At 39.0% G+C, this 21071-nt stretch overlaps 1 protein-coding gene across 1 annotated transcript in view; it reads right to left on the reverse strand.

Annotated features, from left to right (window-relative positions):
• Positions 1-21071, reverse strand: part of LOC140334763 (dynein axonemal assembly factor 8-like) — a 55462-nt gene that overhangs the window by 24541 nt on the left and 9850 nt on the right. Inside the window, exons 8-22 of the mRNA XM_072417004.1 lie at positions 20532-20679; positions 18929-19117; positions 17907-18059; positions 17438-17632; positions 16728-16838; positions 15729-15879; positions 15354-15633; positions 15157-15242; positions 12290-12444; positions 12011-12152; positions 11246-11377; positions 9988-10182; positions 2649-2960; positions 1687-1749; positions 571-624 (exon numbers count right to left, since the gene is read on the reverse strand). Coding sequence (XP_072273105.1) covers positions 571-624; positions 1687-1749; positions 2649-2960; positions 9988-10182; positions 11246-11377; positions 12011-12152; positions 12290-12444; positions 15157-15242; positions 15354-15633; positions 15729-15879; positions 16728-16838; positions 17438-17632; positions 17907-18059; positions 18929-19117; positions 20532-20679 — 2366 coding nt within the window. The remainder of the gene's footprint in view (positions 1-570; positions 625-1686; positions 1750-2648; positions 2961-9987; positions 10183-11245; positions 11378-12010; positions 12153-12289; positions 12445-15156; positions 15243-15353; positions 15634-15728; positions 15880-16727; positions 16839-17437; positions 17633-17906; positions 18060-18928; positions 19118-20531; positions 20680-21071) is intronic.

Below are 21071 nucleotides of genomic sequence, written 5' to 3' on the forward strand. Positions count from 1 at the left end.
GATTCTTCCCTTTGCAGGCAGATCACACCTTGTAATTGCTGAGGACCCACTCACCACTGCTGGTTGTGTTGTGTTATATTAACAAAGACACTAATTATTGGGGTTGGCACCCCGATTAAAGAGCAACACAGCCCAATGAATGTGTGTTGCAGCCCTGACAATGAATGGTAACATCCTACCATGTGTTTTGTTCTCGGTGTTGGAAAAAAGTAAATTTTTTTTTTTTTGTGTTGCAATGCACATTAACATGTTGCAAAAAGCTCTTTAACATGCCACAACCAACAGGTATGAATGGGCCATTTTCTGTAAGAAAATGCACTGTAAGGGATTCTGAGTAACAAGTAGGGGTTACATTTTCTGGCAGCTATCTTGTGTACACTAAGAAACCTCACTGCTGTGGGCCCACTTGAAAATGAACAAGTGGGTAACTGCAAAAATTAGATAGAAATCAAATAAATCCAAGATATAATTGTAGATATATTTGTACCCCCTTTTCTACTAAGCTTTCAATCAAACTTGTTTGTTTAGATGTATATCTTTCAAAAAGGCACCTGATGTATCGGACTTTACCTGACAGCATGTAAGTAAATATGGACTCAGTCTGTCCTCTCCAATCTCCTGCACCTGTTAGGAGAACAACAGATGCTGTTTTTGCAGTACAAGCATTTCATATATCATTCATACTCATATGTCTCGCTCTGGAGTGTATAAAAACTCATTCCAAATGCATGGAAACAAGACAGAGGAGATTGCTTAGTGCGCTGGTTTCCCAAGGTTAATATCAGTATTGTAACAGAATCTAAAAGAGACTAAATGTAAAATGTATCAGATCGCCAGAGAACAAAAATGATCATTGTAGTAACCTCATGGAGGAAAGCAGAGACAATATGTAATCACATAAATTTAAAAATAATGCACAATGCATTGTTATAATCATGGAAGGGAATGAAGGCATTGGGGTTGATTTACAAAAGGGGTAAAGTATGTTTGCTTTGCAAAATTAACTTCCAATAATATGCAATGTAAATTAAAAAAAAAAAAAACATTTGTTACTTGAACTTTCACTACAGGGCATACAAGCTGATGGAAGAAACCAGCATATGTAATGGAGAAATCAGGTCATTGACAAATTTGATTGGGGGAACTGTGTAGTAACACAATGATGGACTGGACTGGATGCACTGGGCCTGATTTATTAAATCTCTCCAAGACTGAAGAAGATAGACTATCATGGGAGAACCTGGGTGATCCAGAAAACCTAGAATGGATTTAATTTCCTAATATTTGGCAAATGTTTTCAGTCCTTGACTAGATCCATTCCAGATTTGCTGCATCACACAGGTTCACCCATGATAGTCTATCTTCTCCAGTCTTGGAGGGCTTTAATAAATCAGGCCCCCTGTGTAGTATCACATCAATGGGCCTGAGCTCTCCAAGACTGGAGAAGAAAAAACTTTCATCAGTGAACTGGGTCTGGTCCAGGATTGAAAGCTTTTGCTAACACATAGCAAAGGACTCCTAAAAATGGCATTTAAGGTTTGCTGGATCACTCAGGTTCACAAATTAAAATTTATCTTCTTCAGCCTTGAAAAGCTTTATTAAATCAGGCCCAATGTCAGAGACTGAATGTCGCCTAAAAACCCTTCAGTTACAAATATATTGTCAAAGTTAGAACTCTAGACCTACCTCTTGCCTTGTGGTAGATTCCAGGTGGAGCGCTGTATTTCAGAATCGGGCGACTTTGGGCATCTGAAGGATAATTTATTACTTATAAATTGATGGCAGCTACAGAAATAGTCATAGGAAGAGTCACAGAGGAGAAGAAACAAGGCTTAAAGCTTATAGACATTAACAAAGTCATCTAGTTGGATTTATGTGTCAAAGTGTTGAATGTAATCACTATGAAAAAAAAACACTACATGTCATGTAACACTACTGGAATAACAACACTTTCTCTGAGCAGACATATAGAAGACAAGCAGTCTAGGTGTAGGAAGAAGAGAGATAGGGAGGTCAGTTAGAGCTAAAAAGTATATACTGCTAATAGATGTTAGGTTTGTAAGCAGCTATATATCTCAACTGGATATAAACTTCTCAATTAAAAAATGATGAAGTTAAAAATCCAGCAGGGAAGTATTGTTGCTGCCCATAGGCAATTTGCTTTGAAGTGAACATCTGTTAAGACAGATCACAGCAACAGGTTAATTTTAATACCCCCCACAAGATCGCCTTTCCTTTGCTCCCTGTCTACTATATGCATCTGCCGGGAGGAGAAGGAGCTGCCCAGTGTAAGCTTCAAGTCACTCTAGTTGTAGCTTACATGGTGTTGGACTCATATGGCAGTGATGGTGCTTGATGACTGGCACAGCGCTATCACAATGTGTAATTCACATGTTCCTACATACCTCAAAGTAACAAGTATTTTTGCACATGGTTGCTGTAAAAAGCATGACTATGTTCCATCTGTAGTGAAGGTATTGAAGCACACTGGAAAAGATTAAGTTTGTTTTCAGTTTGCTTTTTTTCATCTGGAAAACTGGGTACCTTTTTAGCTGCTAAAAGAGACAGGCTCCTTCCTTTATAAAAGAAGGTGGAAGTGAATAAGGAAGATGACAACAAGTAAAATGCAAGAAAAGTGACATAAATACCAGAAACCAAGTCCCTGTCTGTGAAAATTAGGACAGCTTGCCGAAAAGCAATCTCCGGGGTGGCAGACATGATGAGCTGGGACTGTGTCTTCCCTGTGACTGGCACAACCTGTTTAATAGCCTGTGCCAAGTAGGTGAAGGCATGAGTTCGGCGCAGGGCACAGATCAGAGCTGGGTTGGTGGTCAGCTGCTCAATGTTGCTCTGCCAGTGCCGATCTCCCACCTCGTACGGGGTTATCTCTTTGGCCTGCAGCCGACTCAGACGTGGCAGCCACTTTAGTCCTAAAACTTCAAATCCTTCAAAGCCACAACCTGTTAAGACAAAAAATAGAATCCCACATTTTTAAATAAAATAAAAATAAAATTTTCCATTTTATTTGGGTGGTATTCCATGTGTCCATGTTAGAACTAATTCATTTAGTACAGAACTAAATCCAAAACATCATGTGACCCTGAAGCCAAAATAATACCACCATTCCTATATTTTAATGAAAATAATAAATGCCCGTAAATATATCACTGCTAGATTCCCATAAGGCCATTAATGTCTCTGTAGCAGTTAAGTGCCTTTTTTTTAATTTTACATTATGGAGAATCTGTCTAGCGAAAGTGTCACCATCATTCAGCTCTTATGGCCTCCGATGAAGTACCCAACATAAAGCAACTATGTCAAAGAATATAACTTTTTAAAAGTGTAATTGCAGGCATATAGGGAGATATACAGCCATTTATTATTAGTATTATTATAAAACAGGCTAAATAGGAGATTTTCCCAAACTAAGGGGAAATTGCCATCTTGGAATACTTTTTTCCCCTGAAAGATTTTCCCTCACCTTTTGCACTCATCAAAGAGGATTTCCCCTGACTTCTAGTTATGGTGAAGATAATCATTACCAGGAAAATTATAGTGGTAATCCTTACCCCCTGCCCTACGGGAAACACAGAACCCAGTTGAAACTTAGCAAAGGGTATAACCCTTCTGCCATTACATACACTCTTACATAGGCCAATCGGAATTTATTGTACAGAATATCTACTAAAATTCCCTACAATTGCATGAGTTTGGTCATGCCAAGTTTGACTGACGGTGCTGATCTAAAATAAGCTTAACAACAAGCTGGAGTACCATGACTTAAACAATATATTTTTTTAACTATTTATGTGGCCATTCCTGCTGACTGCTCATAAACAAAAAAAGTACATGGGCATTTGTTTGCATCACAACTGCTTTTAATACCAATGGGAATCTCAAAGCATCTCAGAAGCAGAATATTGGAAAACAGGATTCAAATCAGTACCTGGAAAGAAGCTTATATACAACGTCTACCAAGGATCACAATGCTAAAATCCTGCTTCATTAATGAGGCATCATTCCTACAGTGTTGATCTCCTAAATGCCCCCTGGGCTCTTCCTACTGACCTCCCCTTGACTACAGTAAACCGGTTTTGAACACATTCTAAGAACTGGGAAAGGGGCTGCATACATTTGAAAGCTTATTAACTGAAGACTATCTCCCCAAGGGCTTTGGTGTGGACTCTGCAGTAGATAGATAAACCACCTGGAACCAAGTTATTTAGGGATTTCAGAGTCATTAGACCATTAAAACAGATTTAAATTAGTGATTTTAAGTCAAAATGTCTATTAAAAAAAAATCTCTTGACTATAATTTCACTGTAAGATAAATAAAGCGAACCTATATTTTTGCAAAACAGTTGTAGGGGGTTAGCTTTCCTACTTAGGTGTGGCCCTGCTACATTCTGTAGGGGACATCAGCAATCACATGGGATCTGCATTACAATGGCCTGGTGGGCAGCCCTGATTCTTTAATAAAAGTTTGCTTTAAGCAATCATAAACATTGAACATTTTTTTTGCAGCAGGAAACATTGTTTTGATGTTATTTGCCCGGGTGTGTACATTTTACAAACATGTTTGTTCCCTCAGAACAAAAAATAATAAGAGGTGTTAAAGGTTAATCAGATTGCAGCCAACATTGCTCCAGAGCAAATCAAAAGCAGCAAAATACCAGCTAAAGGGCTGTATGGGCAACAGATTTTTTTAATTAATCCACTCTACTGTGCTTTATTATTTCCAGAAGCAGTGCCGAGCAGTGACCAATCTTAATTAAGCTTTTGTCTAAAAATCTATAAAGAAATCTAATCCTGAATGGGCTGTTTGGGGTGTCGAAGCACCAATTTATTTTTATTGTTAATATATGTTAATAAATACAGCATTTCTGTAAAGACAGCCAATATATAACTATTCCCAGTAGCAGCAAAGAAATTCGGTAAATCCCTAGCATGGGATTCTGCACCCATTAATAGTTAAACTACAAATTAAAACACTTAAGTGATAACTGCCGCTGAACATGCCATTAGCGTACATCCTTGCTGGCTTCACTGACACAACCTAATTAAATATACACCTCAGTCTGGGATGTAGATGACACCGGTGGGGAAACCCATTCAGAGCGGGAATCCTATTTATGGAATTACCAAAAATAACAGGGAAGAGCTGACGGCAAGGCCTGGGGCTCTGTATGCCCATTAAGATGGGTAAGCCTGGGAGCTTGGAGCAAACACAGACATGGGGAGCTCAGGGATGTGTAATTGGGGAGAGAGGCCAATTTCACAGGCAGGGGACACTGGGAAAATCCTTCAGATAATTGTTTTGCCCACAGGTGAGAGCACAAGAAGATCCTATTATATTGTGCAGCTTACTGCCTTTGTGGGAATGACCAGGATGTAGAAATTTATTTTTTCTTTGATGTCACATGCTGTAGTTTCTTTCTTTAATATTTTATCCCTACTAGCTAAAGCTTCATCTGTGGAAAAAAAGAAGGGAGATGACACATACTTACTAAGAAACAATATTTCATATTGCTATATAAATAGATATATTCTACCCCTCATAAATGTATCATATGCACCAACTCATAAACAGTTAATAAACACCTTTGTTTTTTTTTAATTTAATGCTTCTTTTGTGTGTTTTAGAAGAGGTCTATTGAATCAACGAGAAGAGGAGTCAAAAAGTGTTCTTGTAAGAAGTAAATAAAAGGAGGTAAATGATGTAGGTGGGAGAAAATGAAGTGGCTTAGTATTGCTATAGGGAATATATTTCTTAGAAATAAACTGTATTTGTCTTGACTAATGTAGCATGATTTCAAAGATATCAGCGGGTACACTGATGAAATGCAGAGGCGCTTGTAGTCCTGTTGATAGAGTGGAGCAGCTTTTCTCAGTTACTTTAAGTGTGAAAGAATATCCAAAATAGTTTTTAGGTGCTAGGGAACCTCTGCTAAAAAACTACCTATCATACATGAACATGAAAAATTGTGGTGGGAAAAAGGGAAAGTGGCAAACCTAGAGTATTTAACACTGGAGTGGATTTTCTTTTAACATCATTCTGCTCTATACAGCAAAATAGTTTTTAGCAAAAAAAAAGCACACAAATTGAGGTTAAAAAAAATAGAAACTGTAAAATCTGTAGTATACCCAAACACCACTATTCAGTGGGAGAAAGCTCCCTTACATAGGTGGTAATGCCTCCATGTATTGGTGGTCTGTGGGAGGAAGACCCTTTACAATGAGTCGTCCTTAAATTGGTGGTTAGTGGCTCACACCCTACAAAGGTGAGTTGGGCCCTCTTACATTGGTGACCAGTTGACATACGCCTTCTAACATCAGTGGTTAGTGGCATGCCCTGTATTAAGGGTGAGATGGACCCTCTGACATTGGTGGTCAGGGAAGATGTGCCCCTTTACATTGGTGGTCAGTGGAGAAATGCCTCCTAACATTGCTGATTAGTGGAGTGCCCCTCAAAATGGGAAGAGAGAAGTCTTCCTACATTGGTGGTCAATAGGAGATGGGCCCTCTTACATTGATGGTCAGTGGAGACATGCCCCTTCACACTGGGAGTCAGGAGAGGTGCCTCCTACATAATAGTTAGCAGAGTACCCTCATACATTTGCAGTCAGCAGAAATGGGTACTCCCTCATTGGTGGTTAGTGGGTTAAGTGCTCACTTACATTGGTGGTCAGTGGGAGATGGGCCATCTTACATTTGTGGTCAGTGGAGTAATGACTTCTGACATTGGTGATTAATGGAGTACTCCCTCACATTTGTAGCTGCAAGAGAAAACATGCCTCTATTACACTGGCAGCTGGCGCCATAAGTGGAAGATCAATCCACTAACACTCCAGTGTTAAACCCAGAATTTTTTTTAAGCCGGGTGGGAAGAAATTGTAGGTGGGTGGCAGGCCCTGTATTGTGTTCCAACTCTTCAGTAACCATCCAAAAACAGCTGGGGGGTTACTAAAAAGTGTCGGTGGTGCTCCCAGATAATGGGGGCTGGGGAGATCACTGCACTCACTGCCCAAAGGATCCTTTTGCAAGCTCTGAAAAAAATCATGACATGATGAGAGAATGCAAATAATTTAGTAGGATATGGTGGGACTTGTAGGTATAAAAGCTGTATATAAACCAGTAACACAGGGGCAGTAAAATGACCTGCAGAGACAGTAGGTTACGAATTGGTATTTTTCAAAAATAAGGCCAAAGGGATACATATGATAGATTGTCAAAGAAAGAGTAATGACAATGGGGCAATCTGGGGCTTATAGCTTACAAACAATGCGGAGAGAGAATTAAGTTTAGCATGCTGGTACTTATAATTTTAAAGACACAGAAGTGAGGCCAGTAGGCTGTTTGACAGTACCTCCATTGGTCCCAACTAATTGGCCCATCTGTGCCTGCTAGTAGCCTGGTCTTGGTGACACCATATTTCTTTGGCCACATTAGCACACCACCTTTGTCCCTTTTTCCTTACTAGATGATTCGAAATAATATGACAAACCCCATCTAGGGATATCCTCTATGGATGAGAGAATATGAGACTACAAAAAGGAAAGGCTCATTCATGTCACCCTGATGTGGTCATTATTATAAGTACTTGGAAATTCTTGGATGTTACTGGTCAGAACATTGGTCATTAACCTGCCCCCCCCCAGGGTAACCATTCATAAAACTTCACTGTATAATCTGTTATTGCAATATAAATTAGCTATGGACCTTTGTTAGTGGAAAACACAATACTGACCGATCTACAGAAACTTTTATTGTAACAAGTATACAGCATGATGATGTGGTGAAATAAGGATTGCGAACTAGTAACAATATTGAAAAAACGTTTGTTATATTTAACATTTCCTAAATCTTTTCAATATAAATAATAAAAAATAAATGTTGATACAACAAAAGCTTATCGTGTGACTTCAGGGGAAGCTGAGGATCACAGATTATTCAGAAAGGTCAAACTGCAGTGGCAAGAATGGCTATCACAATAATACTGCTACTAATGACAACCATTTACTCCAGTAATCTGAGCTGTGAATCCCTGGAGAGCGTCTCCACAATCATATCAGTGCATCTGCAGGTGAGCAGCTGGAAGAACTGATGTGAAGGACATTTAAACAAGCAACAGTGACTCAGTGTATATCAGGGCATCCCCACAGCTGTGCACTGTGCTGAAATGTCAGGAAGACCTGTACTGTACCCATAATTATCTGTGTCTGCACTAATTTCACTGTGGAAAAGCTGAGTCTACATTGAGCTTCACCCGGTTGGTTTATGAGGATGTTATGGTTGGACAACTTGCGGAGGAACTGCAAGTCTTGGTACATGCTTAAGGTGCCCTCACCTAATGTGCCTTGGTATAACACCACAAATTTCTACTATGGCTCTTTACAATATTGAAGGGGTCTGAACCCAGAACCTCATCCAGTGTATGACTTAAGATCGGATAAATATAATCTGTGTATTTTTTTACATGGATTGCCCTGTAAAAGTCATATTTCCTCCTCTTGTGTCACCGCTAGTATTGGTTTGCCATCTGCAACCCCCATTTAATTTACAGTGCTGTGTAATATGTTGATGGTTTATACATAAAGTTTAATAATATTGTCTCTGTTCCTGTAATTCTGTAAAGCTTAACTTCTTACATTATTGGATTGCATTGCACTATATTTGGAGCAGTTGGGTAAAATGTAAGCAAAATGTACTGGTTAGAAGTTATATATCTGAAAAACCTAGCTAGATTGCTTTAAGCATTATTTTGGAATTTGGTCACAAGGTACACTGGGCGAATCCATAAAACCAATGTTAGCAAATTAGGTACAGTAATACAGGTTACTGTTTTGCTCATTTGTCTGTTAAAATTGCAAATGATCAGGTTTAGATGGATTGTACTGTTTTCTAAAAGGGAACAAGGAAGGACCTTGAAAGTAACTTTACCATGGCACATCTAATATGTCTATTCTGACTGGTTCTCTTCTAAAACATGTTATGGATAGGTTTGTCTAGAATATTCAGCACAGATTTTGTCTATTATTACTTTATAACATATGTATTTACTGCCCCTTAGTGGCTAGTTTAGGTAGTACAGCAATTTATAGATTGATAGAAGGATGAATATTGTATTATCACTAATCACCTTATTGATCACCAAACCTCCAGGCTGACTTGCAGCCAAGAATGAAACAGAAATACAATACTACTCATCCTTTATGTACAAAAGGATATTGAGAGATAAAGTGGAGGAAGGAAGGAACAAATATATTATCTTGCTGTTTGCTGAAACACATTAATTTGGAGAAATTGAATCTTAATCACCTCTATATGTTTTAGCTTTTATTGTCTATAGAGTAACTGGCCAAAAAGAAAAAAAGTTTATAACTAGAACTGTAAAATGCCTGGTCTGCATTTTAAAATACTGTCTTTAATAGCATAATACCAGCCTAATTCTGGTATCTAGGTCCACCCTATTTTTCTCATTAAAAATACTGAGCTAAGCTTGCAAGTTTACAGACCACTGACCAGTATCTGACCTTTAGGGTGCCTAGATTTTTACCTACATAATTGGCTTTCCTTTAATGTTTATGGGCAAAAATACTTACGTTTCTCTTGCAACCCCCAGCTGCTACAAGCTGCTACTGGTCACGTGCCCAAAGTGTTGCTTACATGATCTCGGTTTAAATTTGGGGAAGTTGGATTCAATCTGTATCTGATTCTCCCCATCAACAAAGATCATGTTTTGTCTAAGCATTTGTGCAGTCATAAGAGAGGAAGAAGCCACATGATGTCCTTGCAACCAGAAGTAGCAATTATTATAAATTGCTCCCAGGGAACGAAGGGATAGAAGAGGGAATAAAACAAAGGGTTATGTGGTGATTCTGTTTTATTGAGATTTATTTTAACATTGAATATTAAACTAGAAAATGTGGAGATCATAATAAATTTGTCTCTATAATATTATAACACTGAAATGGGAAAATGGCATACCTGAGACGACCTCTTGTTTGTTGGTCCGAGGTCTAAGAATCTGCCGCAGGAGGTGACCAGCACTCTGCAAGGTCTGCCAACCACTCAAAGTCAGAATCACAACTTGTTCAGCTTCAGGATCTATGGGAGAAGGTTGCCTAGATAGCATGTCCAACACTGCACTGCTTGGGTCAGGAACAGCATACAAACTTCCACCTGTCATAGGCAAAGCACCATTAGTCGGGAAGCCTTTTACTCAAACAATGAGTGCAACAACAACAAAGCTTGAATATTGTTTTACAAATGCATGGCATGTGATTGGAAACGTCTATGTAAAACAAAACAATGTTAACAATTTGGAGATTCATGTATATATTTAAAGTAAAACCTGTAGCCAGGCTAAGGACATTCTTATCATGTTTCTTATTTCTAAAAAGCAGTAGCTCTAGGAACTGTGGAGTCATTCATCCTCACAAATCAGACTCAAAAAGTCAGATTGCTTAACATCTTACATTACTGGCTGTTTGTTACATCAGAACACTGGCAGGCTGCTCAATTTTTCCAGCGACAGGATGAGATTAGGTTTAGTGCCGTAGGTTTAAGGATGGGTTTCTTTATAGTAAGTGCAGCTATAGAGGTCAGTGATGGCTTGTCTTTAAATGCATTTACTGCATGTTAAAAATATATAAGTAAACAATCATCCATGACCTGGCTGTAGGTCCACGGTAAAGGGTCAGTCTACAAATATGAAAAAATCAGGGATTCAGAAAGAGATCTCTAAACACCTTATTATGGCTGGTGGGCCTGTTGGATGTCCAAGGAGGGAGGTTACACATTTTATCCTGAAGTAAACTAAAAGTTAAATCTGTGCATCTGCCAGTCGCTTCACAGGGAAGAATGTACTTGTAAACGATGGTGTCTGTTAAGTCAGGCCATGTCAGAACAGGCAAGGCAAAGGAGGCAGCTTCTCTGTGCCTGGTGAAATCCTAAGTAATATAAATTGAAGGCATGAGAGCTACAAAATTGATACCTTGCAAAAAATCCTGATCAGCCTTACTCCATCTCTGAGAAGAAAGAAGGAGTAGAAACCCCCCAGGTTAGTGAAAACACCCAAAATAGCAGAGAAGGCTGAGAGAGAAGCAGAGAATATGGTGGGCAGATCTCATCAATTGAATTCAGGAATAGGTTTTCAGTTGACCAGTTCCCTCTAAGACTGAAACATCACTTTTTGGTGAAATGAACCCATAACAAGTAAACTTTTAAAGCATAAGCAAGTTACCGAGCCCCTGTAGCAGAATGTCCGAATAGGGCACTGCATGGAAACACAATGTGGGATCCAGATCACCAGGGCAAGGCAGGCTGCCCCGGATTACCCCGAGCAGGCCCTGTTCAGCCAGATCATTCATTAATCCTGGAAGAGAGGAGATTGTTATAAGAACTAAACAGGTCATATACAAGTCACTTCTTTGGACCCAAGCCAATCGTAGTGCTATCCTTAATAGAACATACAACATATATATTACAAATTATGAGTGGAGCTGTGATGTGATCTGCCACCCATTTCTTTAGTAGCTTGTATTTATAGGTTAAGTAAATGCTAACTAGACACATACAATATGTCACAATGCAGAATGTGAACGATATTTAATTCCCTTAACACAAAGGAAGTGCAATTTCAAAAAACATATGATATCTAGCTAGCCTGAAAACACAGAGAGAATTTTACAGACTAGATTAAACTAGACTAGTAAAACTTTAGCTAAATGACAAATGGTTGGCCAAAGCCCTGTATATCAAAAACAATATCATATCCCATCCAATTATAGCTATATATATATAAAACCATGGGAATACAACTGAGAGACAGGAAAAGGAGTAATGTCACCATATATCAAAAGGTGTCTAAACTAGAAATATGGCAGATTGACCATTGACCATTATAATTTTAAAATATTAGAAATACCTTTGGATATTGCATTTTATTGATTAACTTTAGACTAATATTTGCATAAAAGAATGGATAAGAGCGTTCACATGGACTGACCTTGCACAAGGGCTGGTGTGTGGTGTCCAGCATTCTCCCGTCTAAGCAGGAGGAGGAAGCAGTGAAGTCGTCGCTGTGGGAGAGTGTTGCAAAGTTCCCCCTCTAGTTGGGTTGAAGGCTTATTAGGGCAGAAAACTGAAACCTGTAAAGTGTCATAACATAGATCAGCAATGAAACCTGTAATATACTAATGATGTGATTCATCCATCATGTATTTTGTTTTTTTAAATGCTTGCAAAAATAATTAGTAGAAGATAAATGTCTTGTTTAATACTACACCTGACTGGAAGACATGTTCATCATGGCAGCACGCTTAGAAGTGAAATGAAGATTCCTGAGACCGTGAATGTTGAAACCTCGCTGGCAGCATGTGTGAATTATATCTCCATAAGCATATGGTGGTATGGCAGGGGAAACTGTGAGAAATATGTCTCCTAGAGGAGCCAAGAAATACATGAATATATTAATGTCAGAACTCCTGACATTGAAGGGTCAACTTGACAGACCAACATATAATGCTTTACCAATAGCTATTGTTTATCTTTTTTTGTTTTATTAAGCTCCAGCGCATTCCAAAATGCTTTACAAAGCATACAAACCATTCACATAATTTGTTTGGCCACCGCCAGGTAAATTTCTAGGTATAAGGGACATAAGCAAGTTGATTTGGGTATCACATAGAGGAGAGGTGCTATTACAGTCCCCTCACACCCAACAAACTTCCTGATTCCCTGTAAACTTTAAGCTACTCTTCCCCTTACTACCCCAATATGGAGAGTATCTGTCCCAGCAAGGGAAGGTTCATCTGTGAATGTCCAATCTTCCCACTTTACAGTTGAGACTGCCACATGCTGAAATAGGTAAGCTATGGCTATTACATTAAACCAGACTTTGCAAATGGAAGAACGAAGAGAAGAAGTGGCTAGGAGGCAGGTGCCTGGATCTCCAAATCTACCATAGAAGGGCCTTAGCCACAGTATCTTTTAGTTGGATGTTCTTTTCACAGTCATATACATGCACCATTATAGATGTTCCATTATAGATGTTCCATTATAGATGTATACATATACATGCACCATTATAGATGATCCTTGCCATGTTTGGTTCCTTTCACTCACCCTTTATTATCATTATTATTACACAGTATTTACATAGCGCCGACATATTACACAGCGCTTTACAAGTCCAAACTAGTGTCACTAACTGTCCCTCACAATCTAATGTCCCTAGCTCAGTCATATCTAATACAGTCAATTTTGGAGGAAGCCTGGAGGAGTCCTGGCTGACATTCAAACCTGGGACCTAGCACTGCAAAGGCCAGAGTGCTAACCACTGAGCCACCACGTTGTTAATGTCTTATGGGGAAAGAGAGTGTGAAAAAAAACCCAACTAACATTGAAGAACACATCTGACCCTCCTGAAAGTGTTGAATGCTGAAGATGATTCCTGACACTGCAGCTCTGGAATGGATGAGAAGAGAGAATGGGCTCCTGAAGATGTGAGTATGAGTGAGTATGATACAGTCTTTCATTGTCGGATTACTAAATTTAAGTCTATAGAGATCTGACAGGATTACTTTAAAAGGATATACTACAGTATCAAAAGACCATGCTGGGTTTAACACTTGTCACCAAAGAACAGGAAAATGGAGCTAAAGTGAACATGGGTTCACAAAAAAAAAAAAGAAAAAAAGAAAAAACAATAAAAAAAAATATTGCATGGGCTAAGGAATCTTAGTTTCGGCAACATCCAGATAAAAGGGTCAAAACATCATAAATGAAGTTATCCATACTGTCTTAAGTGGACAGTCCTGGTTGGTGGTGCAATTAAGTGAGGAATCGTTTTTTGGAGCACTTTAGGCTTGATGCAATGCAGATAAAATTAAATGTCACAACAGATTTCAATATTCTTGAACATGTCACAAATGCCATGTGACTAGATATTTTCACTGAGAGAAAGATTATGAAAATACACACACCCCTGGAGAGACCAGAAATTGCTTTTTGGTGAACTTCAACTTTTAATCATAGATGTTAAAAACTATTTTAACTTTTGTATAAAAGATGAACAAGCCAGTATACAGGTATATAGACAGGAGACAATTTGTATAAGATCTAGAGATTTATGTCCAGATGAATAAATGATAATGCTTTTTATAGGCAGTATCTGACAACTGCAAATTTCCATCAGTCAACCAGTCTCCGGGCAATCTAAAAATTGATTATTTAGGTTGATGGCTATTTTTCCAGAGAAAAGACCTTTTCCAGGGGGTTGTTTGCCAGAGTTCAGCAAACTGCAGCAAAGACACAGTCCTTTGGTGTTTTGCTTTGATGAAAATGATGCTCAATGTAAAATATCTCTGCAGGGCAGACCCTGAATGCCATATACTTACCTCACCTGCATTAACTTGCTAATTTCTGCTCCTGCTCATGACTGGTGTCAGTGACCCAGGGTTATATGCTCTAAATGTCATGCATTCTTGACAGCTGGAGAGAAGCAAAGGAACTGTGAGGGAGCACAGTTATAGGGAGTATTTGATGATTGAGGGGTGTCCATTTTAAAGACAATATTGCTTTGCAATGTTAGAAAAGGTTTCAGTTTCTTTTTAAAAGATGTTTTGCTGAGTGCAGTAACCATTTGATTGGTTTACCAGAATGCAACAAGACAGACAAGCACCTGTCTGTTTCACAGCAGAGCTCCAATGAAATGCTCATTTGGACTGGTGCTTACATGCCACACTGAAGCCAATGTTCTCTAATGCAGGGCTTTGACTGGCTAGGTCAACAAAAAACACCCATGATAAAGGATCCCATGAACACTATACATTTTCTTAGGAAAGAGAAAAAATATGTTTAATTTCAAACATGACATCTCTAGCCTTAATCTTCCACAGGTAGGAATGTGTAAATTGGAATTTGAATACTGGAGCTCTGATAACAATATACTTTTTACAACACAAGCTAAACAGAAATATATTGGGTGAATAAGAAACATTTACATGCAATATTTTTGATTTATATTATATATCATTATTATACCCTATATGTTAATATTATTTATGCATATCAATCCCTTTAAAAGAACATACATTATTCCTGTGGCCATGTCCTAGCCGGAAACAAACAACCCTGATGTGTTATACCTACCCCGAGTTGTGGCGGTAAGCAGAGAAGGAGGCCGGCCTAAATTTGACTCCTGGGCAATGCAGTGTTTATCTGCGGGGCTCTGAGATCTGAGACAGTAAGACAAAATAGACATTAAATCATTATAACAAATCTTTCACACATATAATGACATTGCAACATAAAGTGGGTTCTGTTTATCCAATTAAGAATTTTTATACCTCCCTCTAGGTGGATTCTGAATGCCAATCTTCATACTGTCATTATTTGTTATTCTCCCCCCGAACCACAGGCTCAGGTCTCTCAGAATTTGCCCTGAAGTGCGGGAATAATGCAGCAGAGGCTTTTCTTTTGTCTGACCATAAACTGCACTTAGTGAATTCTGGTCTGTCAGTCGGGCAAGCATGGGATCAGAAGGACCAGATATGTTCCCTAGTAGTTTCAGTGCATTAGGTCCACGCAAAGCCAAGGCCAGGACAGGAGAGTTCTGTGTGTCCTCAACTGCGTTAGAACAAAAAAAACAGTGATCCAATAAAATTGGATATAATGTTTTTTTAATATAAACTTTAGGCACAATAATTACAAGCATGACATACCTTTACCAGACTTTGACTGGAGAGCAGGGGTTTGTAGGTAGAGCAGTCTTAGACCACACACATCCAGGCCATTTGTAAGAATAAGATGGAGGGTGTGGTGAAACGCAAAAGGGAATCGAAGTAGAGTGTCAAACAATAAGACAGGCACAACCTAATTGGAGAATGGGATAGAAAATTAAAGAGTACAGGAACACTACCAATAAACCCTTATTTGGTCCCATTTGTTCTGTTAAAGCCAAAACCTGAGCAAAACTTACCTATTCAGAGGGGTTCCCCCTGCACTGCAAAGTGCTCTTATTTATATAGGGGACATTTAAAAACAGTTTTCCTTATCCCTTGCTACTTTGGGCTTTATCACAGCTGCACAACCTGTCCTCCAAAAATGTTTCTCCTTCCCGCTCAGTCAGGCAAAGCTGATGTTATCATTTACAATGCAGGATAAGCAGTCCTGTATTGTAAGTGAGGACATCAATGGCCTTCCCGAACCTGGAGCATCAGAGAGAAAAAGATAATTAAAATTGCTTTTAACGCTCCCCCTTTCCAGACAACAATTAGGAAATTACTCAAATGACCCCAAGGCAGTTATAATGTAGCCAAATTCCAGCTATACCATTATATATGGTTTTTTTTTGTTTGTTTTCAAGGACCTGTTAATATGTTTTTTTTCAGATGCTTTTATAATGTTTTTGTAGTCGTGTCCTAGGGCAAAAACTTTGCTTCTCTATAGATACAGCAAGTTGAGGAAGCATTTTCAACCCAATACAGGAAAAGAGTTACAAGCAGACTACATAGGCTGAAGTACAATTAAAAAAAAATAAAAAAAATATTGAAGGTACTACATCTATGGATTATTAAGCTGCAATAAAGTACATGTTTGGTTTTTGGGATTTAATACACTTTGAGTTAGCAATCTGGTTGGATGCTAGGGGTCACAGATATACTTTGACTTTTATCTTTATAAACAATGTTCAGTGTTTCTGTCCATGAGAGGCACCTCACCTCAAGGTCACTGTCAGTGGGGACATTAAGAGATAATGGACACAGCTTCTCTTCAGTCTCAAGTGTCTGCCAGAAGAATCCAGAAGATGCTGAGAACACTTTATCCACTGCCTAGTAACAAAAGAGAATATTCTATAACAGCAAAAACAGGATCAGTCATCAGCAGCAAATGTATTATATTTTTTTATACCACTAACGATACCCCAATGGACTGGGTTGTGTTGCTAAATTTAGGTGAAAGGAAATCATATTAAACAATTTTCATATATTAGTGTCATAAATGATTGACTGTAGCAGTGAATCACCAATCAAATAGTAGCGATTGTGCCACTTCTGATGCCAGTACAGCTGACAGGGTGGGTTGGTAGTAGAAACTTCCCATAACACCAGGACCTTTCCTTCTGCCCTAGAGGCTCCTGGAAAGCACAGGACTTCCCTACGCCATGCTTATTAAAGTGGAAGTCCCACAAATGATTTACCAATTAAACTCCTGCACACAATGTGGAAAAAAAAGTGCCATGGGACCTGCAACTGGGAAGGAAGGCAGCACAGTGGTAGGTCGGCATACCATAGAGTAAAAGTATTTAGTAACTTCATGTCAGAAGGTCATTACCATCAGTGAAGATTTATTTCTCCAGTAAGTGTTTTTCTGAGCAAACATTTTTCAGTGTCATGTGGCTACATAACATATTGTAATTTGTGTTCCTTACCTCAGGGTCAGGATTAAGCACTGCAACGCTACTCAATTTTACAGCTGGAACACCCACATTCAATGGAAAGAGCTGATCCTGCAGGTGAAGACTAAGTTCCTCGCTCCACCAGGTGACGCTCTGCAGAGTTCTAGGTGACAGGAACAGCAACATCTGCTGGTAGAAGCTCGAGGTTCCTCGTAGCCGTGTTTTGCCCTGGATAGATTTAACATACTTTTATACATATTTCTCAGGTTTCCTATAAAGAGACTCTATCATAAGACCTTTCTCTGAAACAAAAACATTCCTGAAAGATATATTTTTAACTTTTTAAGCAGGATTTTTACCTAAAAAGTCTCTTCTGCATAGACATTCAAAAGCCCCAAGAGGGAACCCAACCGAAAAGTGCAAGACCATGTGTTGAGGTATGGCTTTTACCAGAGCCCTATTGCACGAGTGTTGTGCAGTGTATATATTACATTTTCAATACCTTATGTTTTTGTGTTTTGGGACTTGGGTGAGCTCCTGCATGCTTGGGTGATACACATGCATAAAGTGCCAATCCTTCCTCCCGCCATACTTGTTGAAGCCCCAACACCTGGAAAGGGACCTCATCTTCGCTTTGAAGATTTAAAGGTGACACCTAAATAAAACACAACCAACAAGTACAATAAAAAGGACAAGGAGGACAGAATTAAAAGGGCAAATATAGCCAAAGGATTAAACATACAACGAAAACACACAATAAATGGGAATTTGTGGAATAATGCACATGGTCTAACAACCCACCTACAGCTGTGGCGCACAGACAAAATATCCTCCCCCTTACCAGCATTATTATTACACAGTATTTATATTGCACCTACATATTACGCAGCACTTTACAAAGTCCATAGTCATGTCAGTGGCTGTCCCTCTAAGGAGCTCACAATCTAATGTCCCTACCATAGTCATATGTCAATAATACAGTCTATGGAGAAGCCCATTAACCTAACTGCATGTTTTTGGAATGTGGGAGGACACGCAAACAGGGGGAGAACCTACAAACTCCATGCAGATAGTGTCCTGGCTGAGATTTGAACCTGGGACCTAGCACTGCAAAGACCAGAGTGCTAACCACAGAAGCCTTCAGTTTTTATACAAGCAGAGGGCTGGAAGTGCAAAATTCAAATGCCTTGACTGCAGAAATGCATACTGTCCTAAGTATCACTCACAAGTAATGCTAAGCCTTCATGATTGAAAAAAAATGTTCCAATGAATAAAAGAGGTTGGCAGGAGACAGTCAGGCTGAGTACAAAAGGTCTGGATGTTGTGGGACATGCTGAAGCCAAAAATAAGGCAGGCTGGGTCTGACTTACTGTGTCTTCTAATGCACATTGTGAGAAGCTCCAAGTGTACAGTGGAATTAATGCAAATAATTTTAGTACAGAAGAGAAACCTGTACAACTGTACAAGACTAATGGGTAGGCTAGAGGCTAGCTTTAAGCAAGACAGACTAAAATGTTCACTCACCAAGGAGATGAGCCAAACAAGCAAAGTGTGGTAAATGTTTGCCTGTGTGAGAGAAGAGGCTCCAAATCGACTGCTATGCTGGGTTGGCAGGAATAATTTTCCACAACTTGACAGCCATATAGTGAGGAGTAACATCTCCTCCCTGCTACACCTAGGCAATGTGTCCACTTCTGGGCTGTATGATGCCTCCTGTAAAATAAAGCATAAAAGATTTAAAATACACACCAAGTACAATCTGCCCAATTCTCAGCTGTCATTGGAGGATTGGCTGTTAAGTAGGATGCATAGAAAGTGTTCTGTGTTTTTGGAATTGTCATGAGTTGATAGTTCATATTGAAGATGCACTCCAAGCAGTACTCAACCTGTGGAAAGTATGAGTGGTTGGAATAAAAACTAAGGATAATGCCAATTGTGTAGCTGGATATAGAAAATCACTAACACTCCAAAAAATATTTTTTTTACACTTTTATTGGTGAAATAAACATCACATCAGCCAATGTTTCTGGACCTTACAGACTTCCTCAGGACATAGGTCATAGTGACTATGAGTGGAAGGAACCCTGTGAGGCCTGTGACATCACTTGATCTTACAGGTGATGCATACTTCACAAGAAAGGTGAAAATTTCTGTTTCAATACCTTGACAAAGTGTACCAGTTAGTATGGTGCTTTAATGGCTGAACAATCAGTTGCTGGTAATATAGTGTCACTAGCTGGAGTGGTGACCCCTTTTCAAGAATGAAGTCACCAGAATGTTGAAGTGTTTATCTCAATTCTATTATCTACATATATTACATATCCCATATGCCCAAATTAAAGGGGTCCAACAGACATATTTGGATTACATTTAAATGAAGCTTTTTAATTTTATTTATCATAATAAAACCAGGAAAAGATGTGCACAATTACTCCTTTTGCAGGAAGCTCTATCCTTGGTGTCCCATTGCTCACTTTATTACTGTTGCTATATCCCTGTCTTATAGTAGACTATATGGACGCTATGTGCTGCCACAGACAATTCCAAGCAAGGGTTTCTAAAATAGTTATATATATTAGTTATATAGTAAAATCAGCTCACAGCAGAGATTGAAAAATTAAACCCGCTTTAATCGTGTAAGTAATATTAACCCTTGGTATAGGTGGAAAAATAAACCCCTGTCAGCAATACATATCTCCATTGATTGGTGTCAACGGTGTATTAATAACCCGCTTCAGCAATAATAATAATAATCATTGTATCAGTGGAGTAAATGTAGAGCTTCTTTTGCAATAGATACTCCTATTCATGGGTATTCATTGGTAACTTACCTGAAGTCCCCCTCCCTATGCCTATCAGGTTGAAGAATAATCTTAGGAGATCATCATTTGGTGCCGAAGTGCACAGATCATGTTAACACTCAACACCCCAATGCGGCTCTGCATGGGCAATAGTTGTCACCCCTGGCTGTCAGTTGGACAGCCCTGCACTAGACCGCAAATTTAATTTTTTTCATAGAGGGTGGTCAGCTTAGTTAAAAGTAGAAATAAGAAACAGCTTTCACATTTTTCTATCAAAAAAGGAGAAAAGCCCTTTAGTGATTAACATAACATGACTCCTGTCTTACCAGATGAAAAAGAACGGGAGTTCTCTGAGCCATGGGCTGTCGTCCGCTCACTGAGTTCAGCGGTTTCATCCCCTCCAGCTGTGTCTGCACGCGCTGCTTGCTTTTCCTCTCTTTCTCCAGCTTCCCCCTGTCCATCATCTCCGCTGGGCTGCAATGTGAGATCTGAAATGTAAGTACTGAACACTTGCCCTCAACTTCCACAGCAAATTAAACCTCTTGCTACTTGTCAGGCCTTCAGGTTTTGTGTGAAACTGAAGCAAAAATTTAAACTGCAAAAATTTTACCAATATATATTTCAGATTCCTATCTGCATCTTCAGAGACTTTTCAAACACCTATAAAATAGCTGAAACCTAATCTGAAACCCAGAAAAAGCTCAGAGCAAACACATGATTTATTGGCCCTGATTTATTAAAGCTCTCCAAGCCTGGAGAGGATACACTTTCATCAGTGAAGCTGGGTGATCCAACAAACCTGGAATGGATCTGGTCCAGGATTGAAAATGTTTGAAAGCAAATAGCAATGATGTAAAAATCCATTC

The sequence above is a fragment of the Pyxicephalus adspersus genome, chromosome 7, assembly GCF_032062135.1.
Source record: "Pyxicephalus adspersus chromosome 7, UCB_Pads_2.0, whole genome shotgun sequence".
Taxonomy (NCBI): Eukaryota; Metazoa; Chordata; class Amphibia; order Anura; family Pyxicephalidae; genus Pyxicephalus; species Pyxicephalus adspersus.